Below are 22800 nucleotides of genomic sequence, written 5' to 3'. Positions count from 1 at the left end.
ATTTTAAGATATGACACAGTGGTAATCTAGAGGGAGATTGTTTGAGGGACGTCTGAGTGAATTTGTCTTTGAAGGAAATAAGTAACAGTGGTACTATGTGTTTTTTATATTGAACTGGCTAATTGTGTTAAGATCCTCTACAAAGTGCCAGACATCATATTGTTTGAGATCTGCCACACACTAGTTATTTTTCATATAAAGCTTCACCATTTACTAGCTATGTAAATGTGGGCAAACTACCTAAATTTGCAAACTCTAGTCCCCTTAGCTATAGGGGCAACAACACGTTCTTCACAGGGTTATAGACGGAAGTGATCTACTGTATTAAAGGGCGTACCTTGGCTACCTTGTATCAAGCTGTCTATAAATGAAGATGAATTACAAAAATCAGCAACTACTACTACTACTGTTACTATGTTTCACTTGGAGCTGCAGATTTTCTGATTTCCAGAAATTTCTGATTTGCTGAATATTTTCAAAAAATCAATTTTATTGAGATAAAATTTGCATACAACAAACTAGACCCTTAAAATGTATACACTGGTGAGTTTAACAAACAAGTGCAGTCATGGAACCACCACCAATCAGGGTTCAGACCATCCCTGACGGTCCCCTTGGGTCCCATCTGCTGTGCATCGCTCTCCCATCCCCGGGAACCACTGCTTTATCTGCTGTCAAATTCCATGGTTAAGTTGCTTATTTGTAGACAAAAACTTTGGAAGAGAAAAAATTCACTTACTGAAGACACTGTGATATAAAAGTAATATATATTTGTTGAAGAGACTTTGGAAAAAATAGACAAGTACAAAACAAAAAAAAAAGGAAAAAAAGAAAGTTAGCTGCTATTAATCTTTTGACAAATTTCCTTTAGAGTTTGAAGCAAGAGTCATTTCAGTTATTTACAATTATTTATTTTTACTAGAGCTACTCCATATTCACAGTTATTTATCATGCTTTTTTCAAAACACATGATAACATCAACATTTTTCTTGTTAATAGTTTGCATATTTTTAATGTCTGTGTAATATTCCATGACCTGGATAGGCTATAACCATTTTGCTATTATACATTTCTATACTGCAAAGTTTGCACTATTATAAGTAATGTTTTAGTCATCTTCCATAGACATTTGTCTCTTCCTACATTCCTTAATGTGTTAATAACAGTAGTAGTGGAAGCTAACACATTTAGTACTTGCGTGCCAGGCACTGTTTTAAATACATTATACACATTATCTCACTTAACCCATACAACAACCGTCTGAGGTAGATACTAGAAGGAACTCCGTTACACAGTTGAGGAAAACTGAGCCATGGGTTATGTTAATGACCTATGTTAGGTTGCTAACCTATGTCAGGTTAGATAGTTATCAGAAACTCTGAGAGGCCCGGTTAGGGGACTACTCTTCCACTCTCACTAAGAACCACTGCTCACCATGAAAATGACTTCTAACAGGAGCACATTATACATGTGAGCGAGAGATCTGCCCTGAAGAGCGCAGCAGTAATCGAGGAAGCTAAGGGTCTAGTTCTGGGTCTGACGTCACTCAAAACGTGAGACCGGGCCACCTCACTTGATCTCAACGGTACAACGAAGAATACAAGTTAGATGGTCTCCTGTTCCTTGTGGCTCTCAAGTCTCATGACTCTTGACCATCATTTCTGGATTTTTCCTGGGAGAGAGACATCAAGATCTTCGTCCTCCTGGTCTCAAAAATATTAATCATTCATCAATCATTAAGCATCTAAAATATATCTTGTTTGCTAGAAAATGACAAATAATGGCCAATCCCTTCACAGAGATCCATTTATAGAATGAAACAGAATTAAAACAAGTTCTCTTTCTAAATTTTTGGGTCATGAACTTACCACAGAATCTGAAGATTAGGCTTCTCTCCCTAGAAGAGAAAAGCTTTGTACAAACGAGATTATTTAGCATACAACATTAAAAGTTGTTTACTGATCCTCAGAAGTGAGTCGATACACCCACTCTGGGCAGTGATTTCCTCAGGTTGAGAAGTGCTGACGTAGGTAAGAAGGAAACGTGGCCGGGAAGGAAGTGAGGGCTGCATAGACTCTTACTCACACGCAAGCAGGTGTGAATTCAGTGACGGACACCAGAGGTGGAACGACAGTGATGCCAGTCACCACACTAACGAAAACAGAACACTTAACACACGTCAGGCACTATTCTAAGCTGTTCGTATGTTTACTCAGTTAATACTCACCACAGTCCTACAAGGTAAGTGATACCCCTACTTTACAGAAGAGGCACAGAGATGTTAGGCAGCATGCCCAAGTTCCCCCAGCAAGTTAAGGACAGAGGTGGAATTTCAACTTGGATAGTCTAGCTCAAGTTTCCGCATTTAACCACTAAGTTTCCTATATAAAGATAAAAGACTACCTTGGAAGGAGGGTGGCCTTGAAAAGTGCTGTTTCCTGAGCATCGCTGCTCTAAGATGGCCCAGGTACCTGCTCCCACGCAAAGGGGGACTCCGCCTCATGTGCTCAAACACCTACTCTTCTTCTAGGTCTCAAAGTCCAAGGAATTCCTGTGTTTAAATTCCCAGGAGCCTTCAGCACATGGTCTCAAAGAGTACAGTTCTATGACCCAAACCATGTAGAACAGGAAAGTTTGCTAGCAGGTGGTCTTAAGCAGCCTTGATGACAGAAGAGAGAAACTGGATATCCTTTTTAATGTTTAAAAATATCTTCAAATAATTATCAGAGTAACAGGAATAAACTATAAAACACACTCAATCCCATTACCTAACCAACCGATTCTGTTCATTATCCAGATAGTTTTTAAATTCTTGCTCACATGCAAATACACTTAAAATAAGTACCATTACTAGTAAATGTGTTCTTTTACTGCTTTACATTATAAGCATTTTCCCTCCTACTAACCAAAATGTGGTTTATATCAGACAGATAAGACAGAGGAGACACTTTAAGTATCCAGAAGGACAATCAAGTAAAAACACGGCAAATTATTTCACTGGAATATTATTTTCTACTTTTGTTACAATAACTATCAATGCTTTATTCTTTGCAATAGCAACTCTCATTGACTTCTCTTTCTAAAGTATCATTCTGACTGACATTTTTTTAAAGAAGGCAACAAAGCTGGATAATCTCCCACCTACCCAATGGTTCCTTCTCAGATTCTAGCATTTTAAGGCTTGGTCAAGAATGCTCCAAGGATAACTGGTTTTGTAGGAATTCGTGGAAAGAAAAGCTGATGTTTCTGTGTTCTACAGTGAAATCTGTGGGTTATTTCCCCTTCCCGGACCAATTCTCTAGTGCACAAAAGGGTACTAACAAGATTGAAAGCATTTCTGCAGAGATTACATCTACACCCCCTCCCTCCAGAAGGAGTTTCCAATGTAAAACAAAGTTACTGGTCTTTGTAAAGAACTTTCCGCATTCATAATATTAATAAGTATTCTCTCTAATATGATCGGTCTGGTAGCGAATGAGGCTAGGGCTGTTAGCAAGGGCTGTCCCACACTGGTTACAGGTTAAGAACTGCTCTCCAGTGTGCGCTATTTGATGTACTATCAGCGGAGAGTTCTGGCTGAAGACAACCCCACACCGACTGCACTTACAGGTCTCCTCCCCGACATGAACCCTCTGATGCTTAATAAGGTCGTTCTTCCGAATGAAGGCTTTCCCACACTGGCAGCATTCGTATGGCTTCTCTCCAGTATGAATTCTCTGATGCACGATGAGGGCAGAACTCTGGCTGAAGGACTTCCCGCAGTCCTGGCACTCGTACGGTTTCTCCCCAGTGTGGGTCCTCTGATGGGAGAAAAGGTGAGAGCTTCTGCTGAAGCACTTTCCACAGTCTTTACACTCAAAGGGCTTCAGGCCTGTGTGAGTCCTGTGGTGCACCACGAGGTGAGACCGCTGGCTGTACGACTTCCCACACTCGTTGCACTCGTAGGGCCTCACTCTGACGTGAGTTCTCTGATGCAGGAGGAGATGTGTGCTCTGTCTGAAAGACTTCCCACACTCGGGACACTCGTACGGTTTCTCTCCAGTGTGGGTTCTCTGGTGCCTAATGAGCCTGGAGCTGTGAACAAAAGATTTCCCACACTGGCTGCACGTGTAGAGTTTGTCTCCTGTGTGAGTTCTCTGGTGGGTCACAAGGTGAGAGAACCAGCTGAAGGACTTTCCACATTCTTTACATTCATAGGGCTCCTCGCCAGTGTGAGTCTTCTGATGTCCAATGAGGTGAGAACTCCGGCTAAAAGACTTTCCACATTCTTTACATTCATAGGGTTTTTCTCCAGTATGAATCAGCCGGTGCCTGGTAAGATTAGAACGCCAGCTAAAGAATTTTCCACACTCCTTACATTCATATGGTTTCTCCCTATGTATGCCCTTCGATACAGCAAGGGACGTACCACCAGTCAGAGAGTTGACAGTCCCAGGGCATTTGTAGGACTTCTCTCCTGGTTGAGTTCTTGCAAACTGAATAAGGTGAATGTTTTGACAGAAGGTTTGACCACACTCACTACTATTACTTGCATAGCTTTCCTGATGACCACTAAAAACTAAATTGTGTTTTAAACTTTTAGTACGTGAGTCATGTTTATGGAAATACTCCCTCAGCACTAGTTGAGCAGGAAGAAGACAATTTCCCCCATATTTACCATTTTCACACACTCTCTCCTGAGTAAGTGCTTTCTTTTGGGTGAATGCCACTTGCCTCAAATGCCTCTCCTGGTTTTCCTGATACTTGTCCAACCGGTCTTCACATTTCCAGACTTCTTCTAATGATAAGTACCAGAGATCATTCTTTGGAATTCCTTCCACTTTAATGCCATAGGATTGTTTATCTTTAGAAATGCTCTTACTGGACACTGATGATTTAATTTCAACCGCAGTGTCCACATCTGAAAGAAATGAGGAACCTTTGGGTAACTAAAAAACCAGTAAGGTCCAAACAGTGGGATGTGGAGACCAAGTGTGGAGGCTGCGTGAGCTGCTTGTACAGCCGCCTTCCCAGTGAGAAAGGAGAGAGGAGGGCAGCACGTACAGGCAGCAGTGAGGCCGAGGGGAAGCCGCAGGCCTGGGCAGGACACACGGGAGCAGGAGTTCAGTGCTGGGGGAAATAAGGGCGATCCCGCAGAAAGGTCTGCACGCCTACGACCTAAACTACTAATGCCAGAAGAGCTACGTGTCTACTGGCCACCAGACCCGTCCCCTGCCTCCTTCACCCTGCAGCCAACTGCCCATTCCTAAACCACGAGTTCAGCCGTGTGTAGGCAGTGCCTTCTCTTGACACCAGCAGAGCGTGTCAGAATAATGTCCAGATGTCTGGCACCAGGAGCCTAAGAAAGACCAGGCGACAGGCCAGAAACCCAACTGTACACGAGGTATCCAGATATAGGCTCTAAATCTAAGCATTAACACTACTAGTGGTAAATTCAGACAAGTTGTTAAAACTTTTCAAAAATCACTTTTGCGTATCTGGAATCCGAGGAACGACAGTATTAAGTACTGGCAGTTCCGAGCACATCACAGACGCTGACACGTGTGGTCAAAGCAAGGCCATAATCATCATTACTGACATTATTCTGGTCTTGCATTCAGATTCCTTTGTTCCGAGACATCAAGACCTAACAACTGATAGGACTCACACCACAGGACACTAACTCCCAACCTGGCCCCTAACACATACTCTCCTGGGCCTTTCTGCCCTTTTGTTTGTACCTGTGTGTATTACTGCGCATTATTTCCCATGGCTAAAAGCCTATTTGTTTCTCAATGCCTTTTAGGTATAATGTTTGGTTCTTAACCTAGAAAAAAAAATGCCCCTTAATTTTTTTTTTTATTTTAGAGCAAGAGAGGGCAAGAGTGGAGAAGAGTGGAAGAGAGCGGGGGGAGAGAGGAAGTGAGGAGAGAAGGAGAGAGAGAGAAGAGAGAGAACCTTAAGCAGGCCTCACACTTGGCACAGAGCCCAGCACAGGGTTTGATCCCAGGATCCTGGCATCATGACCTGAGCCAGAATCAAGCTGAATGCTCAACCGACTAAACCACCCAGGTGCCCCTAAAGTAACCTCTATGCCTAACATGGGGTTCGAACTCACGGCCTCTAGATCAAGAGTCACATGTGGGGCGCCTGGGGGCTCAGTCGGTTGAGCATCCAACTTCGGCTCAGGTCATGATCTCGCACTCCATGAGTTCGAGTCCCGCGTTGGGCTCTGTGCTGACAGCCCAGAACCTGGAGCCCACTTTGGATTCTGTGTCTCCCTCTCTCTGCCCCTCCCATGATCATGCTCTCTATCATCTCAATGATAAATAAACATTTAAAAAGTTTTTTTTAAAAAGTCACATGCTCCACCAACTGAGCCAGCCAGGCCCCCTCCCCTAAAAAACACTGTTTACGAAGTACCATCTCTCCCAACACAAGTGGGGTAATAATTCTACTCTTTTTTAAATTTTTTTTTCTTTTTGAGAAAGAGAGAGAGACCGTGAGCAGGGGAGATTCAGAGAGAGAAGGAGTCACAGGATCTGAAGACAGGCTCCAGGCTCTGAGCTAGCTGTCAGCACAGAGCCCGACTCGGGACTCGAACCAACACACCGTGAGATCATGACCTGATCATGATCGAATGCTTAACCGACTGAGCCACCCAGGCGCCCCTGTAATATTTTACTCTTACCTGGTGTATGGGTTGGATTGTGTGCCCCAAATAAGACATGTGTGCCCAGTATCTCAGAATGCAACCTGATTCGGAAAAAGGATCATTGCAGACGGAGTCAAATGAAGTCGTACTGGCGCAGGGCGGACCCCTGACTCACTGAGACTGGTGTCCTTGTAAGAAAAGGGGGCCCCTGGGGGCTCAGTCAGACTCTGTGCTGACGGCGCAGAGCCTGCTTGAGATTCTCCCTCTCTCAAAATAAATAAATAAACTTAAAAAAAAAAAAACAAAGAAGAGGAAAGGAGAAACAGACACGCAGAGTAGACAGACGTGAAGGTGGGGGCTGATCGGAACGATGCGTTTACAAGCCAGCGGACACCTGGGCTATCAGAGACTCAAGAGGCAAGGAAGGGTCCTGTCCGCGAGGCTCCAGAGGACACTGTGATTTCAGACTTCTGAGCCTGAGCTGTGAGAGAGCACCCTTGTGTCAAGTTCCAGTCTGTAGGACTTTATCTTGTCAGCACCAGGGACTAACAGGCCTGCTGATTACCCCTGCGCCAGGCCCCTAACTGCCTTCCCATTAGAACCCCCACCAGTCTCCATTTTCACTCATTACTTCGTCAGTTACCAGCTTCTTCCCCACCCTGCTTTTTCTTTTCTTGTGGTAAAATACACATAACATACAATTTACCATCGGAACCATTTTTAAGGGTCCAGCTCAGGTACGGCATACATTCTCGTGGTTGTACAGCGATCCCTGTAGGACTGAAACTCGGTGCCTCTGAGACAGGAAGCCCCCTCCCCCATCCTGCCAGCGCCTGGCAAGCACCGCTGTACTTTCTGTCTTTATGATTTTGGCTATTTAAGTAACCTCAGGTAAACGAATCATATTATTTATCTTTTTGTGTCTGGCTTTCTTCACTTAGCATCCTCAAAACTGAGCCATGTTGTAGCAGTTCACAGAATCTCCTTCCTTTTCTAAGGCTGAATAATAGCCATGTGTGTCTGGGGTGGGGGGCATGACTTCTGTTAAGAAACACACCATCCTTTTTCTCCCCTCTGCTCCTCCCAGGGCATCAAAATCCCTGGAGAAGTTTTTCAACCCACAAATGCCAACTGGAACATTCTCAAGTGAAAGTGTGTGACGCAGAGCGGGAGCTGGGCACCGACGGAGAGCAGCCGTGAGGGGCACGCTTGAACGTGTGCGTATGATTCTTCCCTTCATTAAAATCCTAAAACCTGTCACGTATTATATAACACAATACTCGAGTGAGTTATATTTAAAATATGTAGCATCCACTCATCAACTTACCGTTTGTATTTTTAAAGTCACGACTCATTATACTTTCTACTTTGATTATGAAACTCACATAGCCTGTAGGTCCCTTAAATTCCATGTGTTTAAGCATATGGAGTTTCAGCATTTCTTCTGACAACAAATCTCAATAAAAATCTAAACTGCTGATCTAGTCAGTTAGTTTTAGATAGCATCAAGAGACATCTGGGAAAGCTTGCTAAATGAATGACCACATGGATGAAAAAAATAAAGGAAATAATAGTGAAATGAAAAGAAAACAGGACAATCTTTCTTCCCAAGGCCCCAAAACATGATCAAGTTCTAACGCTGTATTAAAGGACTTGCCTTTGAGGCAGAAATTTGAGACAGTCCCCTAGAGGACCAAATGTAAGAAAACTAAAAAAGAGTTTATGGTATTTAAAAGTACACTTAGGGGTGCCCAGGTGGTTTGGTCAGTTAAGTGCTCAACTTTGGCTCAAGTCATGATCTCATGGTTCGTGGGTTTGAGCCCCACGTCGGGCTCTGTGTTGACAGCTCCGAGCCTGGAGCCTGCTTCAGATTCTGTGTCACTCTCTCTCTCCCTGCCCCTCCTCTGCTCATGCTCTCTGTCTCTCTCTCTCTCTCTCTCTCTCTCTCTCTCAAAAATGAATAAACATTAAAAAAATTCTTTAAAATAAAAAATATAAATAAAGGTAGAAATAAATTGAGAAAATATGAAATAAAAAACTAGAGTGAGTAAGAAAGAGGTGTTTTGGGAGCAGCAGTTCTGGAGAGAAAGGAGTTCAGCCAGAAGGAACTGGCAAGCCCCTCAGCAAACTCAGAGGAGTGGCCAGTGACCAAGTCCCAATGCATGGCTCCACTGGAGAAGCAGCATGAGGCCGTGGGAAGGGGCCACAGGAAAGGGAAAAGACAGGTAAGAATGAAAGAGAACGCTGCGTGACACATGAGAACATGGGGATGCAGACTTAGTGTAAGAATCAGAAAATCAAGGCCAACGGGGCTGAAACCAAGCACATCAACAGAAGATAAGTTTCATGAAGAGTACACGTTTGTCTTTGAATGCAAATGAAGTGTGACAAGACTACAGAAAGACTGGTCATAAGGAAACAGAAGGTAATAAACTCAGTCTTTGCCTCAGAAATGAGAACTAGTGACAACTATGTCCAGGGACTCCAGTGCCCAGCGCTCATCGGGACTGGTCCTCACCTGGACGGGCCTCCTGCTGAATCCCTCTCCCCACCAGCCAGGGCTCTTCCCCTTTCTCCAAATGGAGGATCACATCTGGTTTGGGAAGCTGGTGCCCTGTGCACAATGAAAGACAAAGAATGGGGCAGAGGCTGGCCACAAGGAGCGTCCCAGATTCAGCCCCAACCCCAGCCCCTTCTTAGTCCTGGGGCGGCTCTGAAAACTAGACAAGAGGAGGCTACAGAGGCAGCAAAATACGCATTTTTAAAAAATTCCAACAAATCAAAACTCACTCTCTCTCTGTATATAGATATATAGATATATATATATAGATGTATCTATATACAGAGATATACATACACCTCCCCCCGCCCCACAAAAGTGGGCTACAAAAGCCGTCTTCTCCACCCCAAGGAAATCCCGTCCCTGGCCCCAAGCTCATACTCTGATACAGGAGTCTGACTATTTCCATACCATTTATCAGTGAAGAACCACACCCTCACAGGGGGCACTTCGGAGAGTAGCACGTAGTCTTACCCAAGGAAGTCAGATTCTTGTAGTTCTCCAGCATCACATCTCTGTACATGACCTGCTGAGCTGTGTCCAGCAGCTTCCACTCCTCCCTGGAGAAGTTCACAAGTACATCCTTGAAGGTCACCGGTGTCTACAACATGGAACAAATCTGTATCAAGCCAGATATAGATTTCTGCCCGTCCTTCCTGAGTATAGATGGAAAGAGAAATTAGCCAGACAGCACTGGGCTAGGGAAAGAGAATGGGCCAGAATTCATTCCAGAAGTGAGTAGTATTTATTTTGGATTCTGATCAAGTCTTAACAGGAATGGCTATTAGATACCTAGTGTTTAAAATCCAGTTCCATGTTAGGCTCTAGGTTTAGAAACCATCAGAACTTTTATTTAAATCAACTCTGTTATATGGGGCGTCTGGGTGGCTCAGTTGGTTAAGCGTTCGGCTTCGGCTTAGGCCAAGATCTCACGGTTTGTGAGTTCGAGCCCCGCGTCAGGCTCTGTGCTGACAGCTCAGAACCTGTAGCCTGCTTCAGATTCTGTGTCTCCCTTTCTCTCTGACCCTCCCTGCTCATGCTCTGTCTCTGTCTCAAAAATAAATAAAACACTAAAAAAATTTTAAACCAACTCTATTATAGACACCTACAGCAAGGAGCATCAGACACCAAAAGTTAATCTACATTTATATTATGTGAAATAAAGAACCTAATTCAAGGCAGAAAAAAAAAGGGACAAAGCAGTTTTCAGTTCAAATACAACTTCATGCGTAAGAGACCAAACTTACCATGTTTTCTGATCTAAAATAATTATCCAAAACATCTTCCTAAACATTGGTAGGCTTTTGTTAAAATGGAGATTATATCTTAATAGCAAGGAAGCCATTTGACAAAGAAACAACAGACACAGAAGCAAGGCCTTTATTAGCCACATTGAAAAGAAATGCTGATGACACAGAGAAACAACCTACTTGCATGAAGATGAATCCTCAAGGACCATGAAGGTCAGAAGACAACTGAATAATCGTTTTTTAAAAGCTGCAAGAACTGTCAAGCCAGAATATCCAGTGAAAACATCATTCAGGAATGATGCAAAATATACTCTCAAATGAAGAAAAACAATTTGTTCCTCGCAAACCTGCTCTAAAAGACATGCTAAAAGTAGTCCTTTGAGCAAAAGGGAAATGTTAACAGAGAGGAACTTTAAATCTCAGGAATGAAGAATTAAGAACAAAAACAGTAAATATCTGGGTAACTAGGACTGGTTTTCTTCTCTTAAGTCCTTCAAAACATGCAGCACAGCTGAAAGCCAAAACCACAACACTCTCTTGTGGGATTTTCCACATGCGCAGAGGTGGGACACGCAGGACGCTCCAGGGGAAGAAGATGAATACGGCACAAGGGGCCCAGTCTCCCACCCCCCAAGGTCCTCAGGCCCTGGCTGTGGTCACCCCTGGATAAGTACATGACTTATGCCGTAGCTCCTTCCAATAGAAGCGCCCCAGGGAGGCATCACACAGCCAGCTCCACGTCTAGGAAAGCCAGGGGCCAGAGTGCCCACCAGGCACCGACACCCCCAATTCCCACATCGTTCTGTGGGGACGAAGCGTGCTGTAGCTTTCATTCCCCAGTGTGGATGAAAGCATTCTGTCAGAATCCTCAATACTACCCACTTGACTCCTGCCCACATCACTGCTAAACCTGCATTTTTTTTATATGAAAGGAAATAAAACTACATCTACAAACAAAGCAAACAAAATAATGCCAGTCTTCCAGAGGAGAGCGTCCGAGGTATAATTTCGGAAGTTCCTAGGCAAAGGACTCCAAAACTCAAGCAGAAAGGGGGTCTCGTTGGAAAACCAAGAAGGCAAGCCCAACTTACGTGGGGCCAGGCTGCTAGCAACTCGTCCTCCATGCCCGCCGTGTTCTTGATGATGCTTTCTTCAGAAATGGAGAGCCTGAGAAGGGGAAGGTAGAGAAGAGAAAGAAACATGAGGAAAGTCTGCTGTGATGGGGAGGTTTCATAGACCATCAGCCTAGACTCCCTCGCACCTGGCTGAGTAGAATGCAAACAGCCACCACACAAAGAGGAACCTCAAGAGATAGTCCAAACACACCTGTCCAGGGGCTGAAATTCCTGGGGGGCGCGGAAAAGAGCTGTCGATTGCAGTTCTTCCCCTTAGTCGCTAGAGTTCCGTGCAAAACTTTATTTGCAATTCAATGGTTCTACTGCTACAAATTCTTTTCTGAGGAAAACAAATCAAAAAACAAAACCTGTCTTGATCTAATGTCCTTACTCTATAGATAAGAAAACAAGGTTTTCTTCAGCTGATCACAGGAAGGAAGTCCGGACTGGAAGCACAAGAAAATCGGACACACGCGCTGCTGGCCTCGCTGTGTCTCAGGGAGACACGGGCAGCACCTAGCCCTCAGCCAGTCCTGGAACCGGGTACGGTCACGAGTACTGAGTTCTGCCGACAATCAGAGCCTCCACATGGGAACCCAGGCCAGCCTACGCCTCGACAGCAGCTGTTCAGACACCTGAGCAGAAACCCAGCCAGCGCGTGCCAGACTCCCACCCACAGAGCAACGACACACCCGTGAGCTAGTCCAAGTCTGTGATAACCTGTCACACAGCAATAGAACACTAATACATGGTCGATATCTTTTAAAGATACTTAAACAATAAGGAAGAAATACTATATATTTACCTACGTAGTTACCATTGCCAGAGCTTTCCATTCTTTCCAGTTGATCCAGATTTCCTTTTGGTTTCATTTCCTTTCTCCCTGAAGGACATCTTTTTACATTTCCTGCAATGTGGGTCTGCTGGTAATAAATTCCTTCAGCTTTTTAAGTCTGACAATGTCTTCATTTTGCCTTTTTTTTCCCAATATAGCTTTACTGAGATATAATTCACATACCATACAATTCATCCACTCAAAGTACACAATCCAATGGTTTTTGGTAATTACATTATTTGTCTTTAAAATTGTAGTAATAAAATAACAGAATTTGCTAATTATTGCTAAGTGTACAATGCATTAATTACATTCACAATTGTGTACAATCCTCACTGATCCTACACTTCCTTATCACCCCAGTGGAAACTCTGGAACATTAAGCAAACTCCCTATTCCTGCATCCCCTCAGACTCTGATAACCTACTCTGACAATTTACTCTCTGAATTTGCCAATTCTAGATAATCCTATAAATAGAATCATACAATATTTGTTCTTTTATGTCTAGCTTATTTGACTCAGCACAATGTCTTCAAGGTTTATCCAAGCTGTGGCATGAATCAGAACTTCACTTTTTATAATGGCCAAGTAATATTCCATTGTACAGACAGACCACGTTGTTTACCCCGTTGTCTGGTGACGGACCCTTGGGCTGTTTCCATCTAGCGGGTCTTGTGAATGGTGCTACTGTCAACACTGGCACACAAGTATCTGCTTGAGTCCCTGCTTTCAGTGCCTTCGGGGCTGTACCTAGGAGCAGAATTGTTGGGTCATATGGTAACTGTGTGCTGAGCTCCCTGAGGACCCACAGAACTTTTCCCCAGCCGCAGCGTCCTTGCAGTCACACCAGCAATATGCACAGTTCCAGTTTCCCCACATGCTTGCCAAACTTGTTATTCCATTTTTTAGATTATTACAGCAATTCTAGTTGGTGTAAAGTGGTATTTCATTGTAATTTTGATCTGCATTATTTTCATGTATTTGTGGCCATTGGTATATTCCCTTTGGATAAGTGTCTGTTCAAGTCCTTTGCCCATTTTTAAGTTGGTTAGTTTGTGTTTTTGAGTTGTAGTTCTCTGTACGTTCTACATATGAGCATATATACACACAGAAATATATTTATGTATTTGGTGTATATTAAACCTTTATCAGATATATAATTCCTAAATAGTTCTTCCATCCTATTGGTCTTTGTTGTTGAAATATATTTTTGCTGAATACAGAATTCTAAGTAGAGGCTTTTTAAAAAAATTTTTAATGTTTATTTAAGTAAGAGAGACAGAGTGTGAACAGGGGAGGAGCAGAGAGAGAGGGAGACAAAGAATCAGAAGCAGGCAGAGCTCGAACTCACAAATGGCGAGATCATGACCTGAGCTTAAGTCAGATGCTCAACTGACTGAGCCGCCCAGGCGCCCCAAAGTAGAGGTGTTTTTTCTTTCAATGCTTTACATAAATCGCTCCATTCCTAATGGTCCAGGAATTACCAGAGTTGCCCAGCGGGCCAGTGGTAACAGTGTTCCCCGTGCAAACATCAGGATTTTTCCCTCCAACCCTTTAGAGGATTGCTTTCCGGCCTCGGGGAGCTTCCTCGCACACGTGTGCTGCTCTGTGCTCTGGAGTCCTCGTGGGACACCCTCTGCACACCTCTCCTCTCTGCTGCTCGCTTCTACGAACTCCACTGCTTTGCGCTCCCCAGACTCTCCGCCCCATCCTTGACTCAGGAAGTCTGCTGGGCTCCGCCTCAGTCCCTCCTTCCTCGACTGGAAACTGGAAATCCCTCTCAAAGCAATAAATGGGGGCAGTCAGAAGGCTTACCCCGTTGCTTTTCCATCTCCCAAGGAAGACTGTCCTTTGTCATCTCATATCCAGACAGACCAATTATTTGTCTGTCTTTTTATTGTTGCTGCTGTTGGATGGGCAAGAGAGTAAATCTATTCCCTGTCACTCCATCATGGACAGAAAACAGAAGTCTATAAACGTTGCATGTTTAAGTTGTTTTAAATTTAGATTGTATTTTAATTTCTACCTTTTGAATACAGGGCTTAACTATTTCCTGTATGTTTGTATTTACAGTTCTTTTGAATTTTTCATTCCTATTGTCTTCCCTCTTGGTCTTCTGGAGATCTGAAGTATTTCCATTGCAGTTCTATTCAAATTTATGCGATAAAAGCAACATGGCTTCTGCCCCGCCACACCACTAAAACGATTCTCACCAATGACATCTATTACAGAGGACACTGCTGGCCTCTGGAATGTTCTTGAAGCTCTGTATTTACTTTGCCTCCTTCCCCACCTAGCTTTTCTCTCTATGTCTTGCTTCTTAGTCTTCTCTAATGATTTCAAAACCTATGATGAACTTAAAGTAGGGTTCCCTTGGTTGCATCCTCACCCTTTCTTGGGGCCCATTTTCAGTGACTCCCTGGGCACTTTGAGGACACAGAATGTATCTACTTATTTTGTCCTCACTGTCTGTCCCACTGCACGGCACACAGCAGACCTACATGTTTCAGCCAGAACGAAGGGCTCATTCCGTCTTCTATCCCAACCTGGTTCCGCAACCTCAAGTGCATATTTCCAACTGTGCTCCAAAACTTACCAGGTGGTTTCTTAACCTCTCAAAGAGCTTACTCAAAATGTCAGATGAGCAAAGGCTGAAATAACCAGGGATGTTAAACTACATAAGAAATTCCTTTATGGAAGCAAGAGAATGATTTTCACATTTTTACAGGTCCTGTGGAAGTGATATTTGAGTTGCTCCAGAGGGCAGAATTAGGAGTAATGTGTGGAGTCACAAAAAGTCAATTAAAGTCAACATAATAAGATATGGTTAATCATATGACACCTGGAAATAGATCAGGTTGCCCAACAAGGCAGGAAATTTCTGGCCACTGATAAATTTCCAATCAGATCTCAATAACAAAACAAAACAACTACAGTACAGCCTCTACTTTACATAGATATCTAAGGTCCATTCCGATGACTCTCCCATTCTATGATTATATAAACTTTTAAAAGTCTGTAATTCGTTTCATTTCATCCCAATTTCGTTTAATGTCCATTTCTGATAACTCACTCTAAACTTTATTTAAAAGTCAATGGTTTTCAGCCCTAACTGAACACTGGAATTGCCAAGTGTATTTATACGTTACGACACCTGAATCCCATGTCTTGCTCCTCTGAGAAATTCTGACTTAATTGCCTGTGAGGGGACCAGGGTTTTGTTTATTTTAAATAATTCCCTGGGTGATTCTAATGTGCAGCCAACGTTGAGAACCACATATTTGAGCTAATTAATCAATTAAGTCCTACCACTTCTTAGGAATAACCAGATTCTTTGATCAATCACCAGATACACAAAGTATATCTCTATGCAACTGGCCAAAACTGATTAGGGATACCGGGATCAGTTTTATTTGTGTTTAGTGGAACTGCTGGTAAACTGATGACTATCTTGATGTTACTGATTTGGATCTTCTTCTGTCGTTTTAATAAATCATTAAGGATTACTTACTATGTGCCTGGCTCTGTACGAGGCCCAGGGGATAAAAACATGAACAAAGTATTTATTCTTGCCATCAAGCAGCTGAGTCTAGCTGAAAAAACTGAAAATGGACACTCAGAGTTCTTAATGATTACTGCTCTGATAGCAGCAAGCCCAAGGGCCACAGAGCACAGAGAATGACACCCAGTACCACCTGGCGGGTTCAAGGCTGAGTCCTAGAGCCACTCAGGCTCTAGGAACCGGGTGAACAAAGGCAAAGTCTGAGACAATGATGAGACGCGCAGGGAGCTCACTGCAGCTGGTGCACACGGGGAAGGGCAGGGAAGAGCCAGAAAGGAGCCCAGAGACACACCTGGCCAGACCTAGGTCACAAAAGAACAACAATGCCATTTTCAGACTCTCTCCTACGTGTTTTAAGCCCAGAAATGATACTACATTTGCAGCTTAAAAATGAGTCCTCTGCTTGTGGGATAGTTCTGCGATGGGCTGGAAGAAGGTGTAACCGCAGCAAAGGAACCAGGAAGGAGGTAACACCATAATCCAGAGGATGGGAACACAAATTATTGAGGGTAGCAATGCAGAGCAGGCAGATTTGGGAAATGGTGTATCCTAGAAATCAGATGGATACGGATGTGAAAACAGGTTGGGGGTTAGAGACGACTCCCAGTTTCCTGGGTGGCTTACAGGACAACCATCAGGAGGAGGAGGCACTAGAGAAACAAGGGGCCTGTGTGTATTTGTGGATCTGTTGAAAGAACGGCAAACTGCCACGTGCAGCACCTCAGCTGGACGTGTCTGGTGTTCTGGAAGCTTGACTACCGCACGTTCTCCCACAAGTGGTCCTGGAGAGCTTGTCTGGAGACTCTAGCAGCGAGTGTAGCTACTCCTATACCTTTGACTGAAGGGCCTCGTCTATCAGGGAAGGTCTTCCTCTTCGACCGAGTACACAGCTTCGGGAGGGACGCACATGGAGCAGTAGAGGGGACGCCCGCCGAGAAAACCAGACCAGCCGAATCAACCCTGGTGAGACATGACATTTAGGAAGATATATTTAGATGTGAGGGTTATGCAGCTGTGTCGTCTGCCTTCCACATGCCTGTTCTATCTGTATCGATCCAAACTACACAGCTATATATTCTCAAGACTCGGGTTGGTGGGGGGGTGGCCTTTTGTCACAGATTTGAGAGTGACTGTGTCTTCCGCTATGAGACAGAGGTGAAGTAGGCAGATGGACAGGAGTCTGAAAGAGATCACACACTCCTATCAACAATCCTATGACATAATCCCTATAGAGCCCACTAAGAAACAGTAAGATCTGATAAAGCTAGCTCATGATATTATCAGATGACACTATGGCAATACATAAAGTCAACCAAAGATAACGTGAAGAGTATGATAAAGTGTAAAACCAGGATTAGATTATGGGGGAAAATCCACATTTAGGAAGCAAAAAGGAGAGAAAGAAAAGCCCACAAAGGAGGCAAAAAAAGATCTACTAATGAGTAAGAAGATCCAGAGAGGTACATCAAAAGCCAGAAGAAGAATTTCAAGGAGGGCAGACGTAAAACGAGCATTCAGATCGGTTAAGGGTTGGGTTCTGATGTGCTGGGTTGGCTAGATGAGGGCTCAGCAATGATCTGGGGAGAGCAGTCTCACCGTATTGCTGGGAGCAGCAGACACAGTCCACAAAAGGAATGACAAGCTTGGGACTGAAGAAAGAAGAGAAAAGGCACAGCTGGAAGAGGTGCTGGGGACTGGAGAGCGTCTGCCAACAGAGGGCAAGGAAGTGACAAACCAGCAGGCTGGAGCCAGAGGAGAGAGGAGGGCAAGGGATGGAGGCAGAAATTCAGACGGAGGCATCAGGATGGGAAGCCAGGAAGCTGGCGACAGCACCTCTCTCTGTGCCTTTCTTCTGAGGTCACATCTGCCCCGGACACCCACCTTCAGCTCCCCTATTCTGATGGACCTCTGTGATTCTACTCGGCCCCCAGGGTACTCTCCCATCTTAACATCCTTAGTCAAATCGCATCTGCAAAGTTCCTTTTGCCAGATAAGGTAACACAGCCACAGGTTCTGGTTCTTGGGGGAGGAGCATTCTGCCTCTGCCAGGGCAGGGACCGGCTGCAAGAAGCTCTGAGTCCGAACCAGAGGCTGTGAGCCACTATCCAGGGCCCCAGAGGCACTGCGGCTCAGCTCTGGTCAGGCACCTGACTGTCCCAGATGCACACCATCTACATTCTGGGCCCTGACACCATGTCGACCTGAATTCCTGCTGCACTCGTCCAATGCTCTCTAAGTGTCACGTAAGTGCCACCTCTTCTGGCAAGGCTTTCTGTTGTCCCAGAAAGAATAACGTCCTGACCAGTAATCGAGGGCCACTTTGCACAAAGGGATACCCCGCCTTACGCTGCCACTAAGTATTCGTCCACGCCCCTTCTGAGATAAAGAACCACTTGAGAATTGGAATAATCTCATTCTAAATCTCAGAAAGAGACTGGCATGGTGCTTTGAACTTCGTATTTGTTCCACTGACATCTGTCAAATTCTTTTTTTTTTTTTTTAATTTTTTGTTTTTGAGAGACAGAGACAGCGCCAGCCGGGGAGGGTCAGAGAGAGACGGAGACACAGAATCTGAAGCAGGGTCCAGGCTCTGAGCTGGCTGTCAGCACAGAGCCTGATGCGGGGCTCGAACCCACAAACCGTGAGATCATGACCTGAGCCGAAGCCGGACACTTCACTGACTGAGTCACCCAGGCACCCCTGTCAAATTCTTAACAAGCACCCACAAAGATACCATGTCTGTTTCCCAAGGTGTCTGCCCTCCAGTCTCCATTTGAACCCCCAGTACTTGAGGGCCAGTGCCCAGAGACAGGAAAGACCTTGACAGGGACAGCATTTCACTTGGGCATACTGAGTATATGCTTCCTAATAAAAGTGAACAGGGGTGCCTGGGTGGCTCAGTTGGTTGAGCCTCCGACTTCGGCTCAGGTCAGATCTCACTGTAGTAGGTTCGAGCCCCGCGTCAGGCTCTGTGCTAACAGCTAGCTCAGAGCCTGGAGCCTGTTTCCAGTTCTGTGTCTCCTTCTCTCTCTACCCCTCCCTCTCTCATGCTCTGTCTCTCTCTGTATCAAAAATCAATAAAACATTAAAAAAAAATTAGAAAAAGAAAAAAAAGTTGGACATTTAAAAAAATAAATAAATAAAAGCGAACAGAATCTCTTTGGATTCTGAATAAGTTCATCAGTATTTAGCATGTGCAAAGGGCAAGGATGGTTAGCAAAAGAACACAGCTACAGTTAGAGCTGAGACCAGAAGAGATGGCAAAGACATACTTGAAGATACAAAAGGCAAAGCCCATGCATATGTGAAAACTCAGCAAATGTATAGTTTCATTTTGTGCATTTTATGTAAATTTACTACAAAAGAAAAAGCTATATAAATACTGAATTCTAGTTAGAAACGCACATGCATTCTGAAGTATTTAGAGGAAGAACACTGATGTCTGCAATTTACTCTGCCATGCATTTAAAAAAAAAGATGGACTGATGAAGAAACAGATGTATGTTAAAATAAGTGTAATCAAATGTTAATGGTAGAGTAGGGGGGTTACAAGTACTCACTGTAAACTTCTAATTTAGCTGTATGTTCAAAAGTTTTCATACTGGAATGTGAGAAAAAGTAAGAATGTGACAACAGAGAGGTACTGGGTGAAAGAGGAAAAATGATGCTCTTGGTGTTGGCCTATCCATGCCCAGTCCTGACCTGGCTGCCGAGCCAGAAGACACAAAACATGCTCGTGTGATAGGGGACTTCGGTCCGATGTGAGACATCCTGGATGGTGACTGAAGGCCAAAGTGTATTGTAAGCAAAACAGACATATTACAATATGAAACTTCCTTTTCCTTAAAATAAAGATTATTAAAACCTATGTTTTTTTTTAATTTTTAATACTTATTCATTTTTGTGAGAGAGAAAGAGTGTGAGAGGAGGAGGGTCAGAGAGAGAGACACAGAATCTGAAGACAGGCTCCAGGCTCTGAGCTAGCTGTCAGCACAGAGCCCGACACGGGCCTCGAACCCACAAGTGGTGAGATCATGACCTGAGCCGAAGTCAGGTGCTTAACCGACTGAGACACCCAGACACCCCAAAACCTGTAAGTTTTTAAAACTATGTTACTAAGACTTCAGTGTTTAAATTATGTCATGAAAACCCAGGTAACTCATCATTTCTAGGAGTATCTCTTTTTAACGGAAACATTTTCTCATCAAATTATGAAAAGGAACGAGCTACTTCCATAACGTTCTTAAGATGAAGAAGATATATGGAGGAAGGGAAGTGGAGAAATATTTTCAAACAGAGAGGGAGGCAAGCCCATTAGAGACTCTTAAATACAGAAAAGAAACTGAGCGTTGATGAAGGGGGCAGGGGAGAGGGGAAACTGGGTGATGGGCATGGAGGAGGGCGCTTACTGGGATGAGCACTGGGTGCTGTATATATAAGCGATGAATCACAGGTATCTACCCCTGAAACCAAGAGCACACTGTATACACTCTATGTTAGCTAACTTGGCAATAAATTATATTTAAATTTTTTTTTAATTAAAAAAAGAATGAAGGAACGTCTGGGTGGCTCAGTCAGTTAAGCGTCCGGCTTCAGCTCAGGTCATGATCTTGCGGTTCTTGGGTTCCAGCCCCGCGTCGGGCTCTGTGCTGACAGCTCAGAGCCTGGAGCTGCTTCGGATTCTGTGTCTCCCTGTCTCTCTGACCCTCCCCTGCTCAAGCTGTCGCTCTCTGTCTCTCAAAAAAAAGAAACATAAAAAAAAAGAAAAATTTTTTAAAGGATGAAGAGATAATGAACAAAGTGCGTAGGGATTCTTGGTGGGGAAATCCCAGTTTCACTTCCTAGACAACCGAACTAAAAAACAGAACTGTTCTCATTTCTATTCATCCTTTGTTCTTATTTTCTATCTCCTAGTTAGATGTTAAAGTTTTCCATAGAGCTCAGGTATATTTCTAGTTAAAATGAGTATTAGGTACTTTGTTGCTATTGTGAGTAGACTTTCTTTTACAAAGGCATGAGTTAACTCGTTACTGAACACAGTAAAGCAATTTATTCACTTACGTATTTCCTTTTCAGTCACTTTACTAAAAACTCATTGATGTTAACAGAATCTCTTCTACATGGTGAGGACATATGTAATTAATAAGAATAATTTTGTAATCTTTTTTTCCAGAAAATATACCTTGTATCTATGTAAATACTGTATTGTCCTGGGCAGAATATTGAGACAATGTTAACATAAATTACTGCTGAACAGACTTCCTTCTTTATCTGTATCCCAAATCCCTTCCCTGTGACTAGCACATGCTCAGGCTCAAGAAACCGGTATTGAGAGAAGGAAACGAACGTGTGAAATTCACCCTCCAGGAGGCTTTGCAGACAATTTTAATGCAACAGAAGAGAAGCAAATAAGTTAGGTCATAGAGAAAAATTAGTGTAGGGCTGAGGTGGTTTAAAAGGGGTGAGGACGTGTCTACTTAACTGTCTAGACAGATAGCTACAGTCAGCATCACCAACCTGACACATCTGTTAGCTCACATTCTGATGCCATCTCGTCTTCCCTTTTACTTTTTAAAGCACAGTAAATTATCCTAGTAACAGAGAGAACAGAAATGCTTCACCTTCTCCATAGACTTTGGGTGGGATCTATGTAACACTGATGTTAACCTTGCCTTTGACATCATACTGGATGTTAGATGATATGCATCATGTTGATTGGCTTAACAACTCTACTGTCAAGGGAAAATAAATAGTAATTAAATATGAGCTATCTCTGAAAAATAAAACTAGGATAAATACATACGCACCTCCAGTTAATCTACTTGATTAAACACACACACACATTTAGGGGCACCTGTCTGGCTCAGCTGATAGAGCTGTGGCTCTTAGTCTCTGGGTCCTGCGTTCACGGCCCACACTGAGTGTGGAGCCTACTTAAAAATAAAATAGGGACGCCTGGGTGCTTCAGTCAGTTAGGCCTCCGACTCCTGGTTTGGGCTCAGGTCATGATCTCTCAGTCTGTGAGTTCGAGCCTCGCATCAGGCTACGGTGGCAGTAAGAGGTAAAAAAATTTTTTTAACTTACTACTTTTAGACTAGATCAAGAAACAGAAACTTATCCAGCCCTTTCTACAGGTGGATATTAAAACAGACCGACTTCTTCAAGAAGCAAGTAGTTTGTAACTCTGATAATATCCACAAATAGAATCCAATAGTATACATATTTTGAAACCAGTATAAATAACCACGTTGGATTTCTCCTAGGAATGTGAGACTCTGCTAAGAAATTTCCTCCAAGAAGAAAAACAGCATGATCATTTTCAGCAAATGCTAGGAAAAGCCATATGCAAAATTTGAAACCTACAGCCCTAGCTGGGGAAAAAGAACAGCAGGAGCAGAAGACACCGCATCACTGAGAATATGTGGTTCAAACCTACAACAAGCACCGCACAGCACCAACCCCAAACACTAGCGGCATTGTCATTATTCTTGCAAAGCAGCAACGTGCGCTATTGATAACTGCGACGTGAATTCAAGAATCACCCGCAACGGCGAAAACAGTCCTCCAAGCAACGAGTAAAAATCGCAGTTCGGAAGAAAACTTACTTGGGGATGAACTCACCGTCCACCCAGAGCGCTGAGGTTGACCAGCAGCAACACGACGAGCCCGACGACGAAGCAAACACACGCCGCCGCCCGCGCGTGTACCTGCAGCGAGCACCGGGAGGCGGGGTGGGCGAGACAATCCCGTCACAATGGCAGCAGCGACCGCGAATCGATGACGAGCCAGGCCTCCGCGAGCAGGCGACGCGGCCGCGGCGAGGTGCGCAGGGGCCGCCCGGGC

The 22800-nt window shown here is 44.0% G+C and overlaps 1 protein-coding gene across 2 annotated transcripts in view; it reads right to left on the bottom strand.

The window, feature by feature from the left end:
- ZNF10 (zinc finger protein 10) overlaps nucleotides 1–22788 on the bottom strand; it is a 65660-nt gene extending 42872 nt beyond the window's left edge. Inside the window, exons 1-6 of one of the 2 annotated variants that reach the window (XM_029921433.1) lie at nucleotides 22579–22788; nucleotides 16790–16917; nucleotides 11536–11611; nucleotides 9669–9795; nucleotides 9153–9248; nucleotides 896–4900 (exon numbers count right to left, since the gene is read on the bottom strand). In XM_029921433.1, coding sequence (XP_029777293.1) covers nucleotides 3435–4900; nucleotides 9153–9248; nucleotides 9669–9795; nucleotides 11536–11568 — 1722 coding nt within the window. In that variant the 5' untranslated portion in view covers nucleotides 11569–11611; nucleotides 16790–16917; nucleotides 22579–22788 and the 3' untranslated portion in view covers nucleotides 896–3434. Of the gene's footprint in view, nucleotides 1–895; nucleotides 4901–9152; nucleotides 9249–9668; nucleotides 9796–11535; nucleotides 11612–16789; nucleotides 16918–22562 lie in introns of those variants that run through there. The other variant, XM_029921432.1, reaches the window with a different exon arrangement.
- Nucleotides 22789–22800: the final 12 nt, after the last annotated feature.

This window comes from Suricata suricatta, chromosome 14 (assembly GCF_006229205.1).
Source record: "Suricata suricatta isolate VVHF042 chromosome 14, meerkat_22Aug2017_6uvM2_HiC, whole genome shotgun sequence".
Lineage (NCBI taxonomy): Eukaryota > Metazoa > Chordata > Mammalia > Carnivora > Herpestidae > Suricata > Suricata suricatta.
This window is presented reverse-complemented; position numbering and strand designations above follow the sequence as displayed.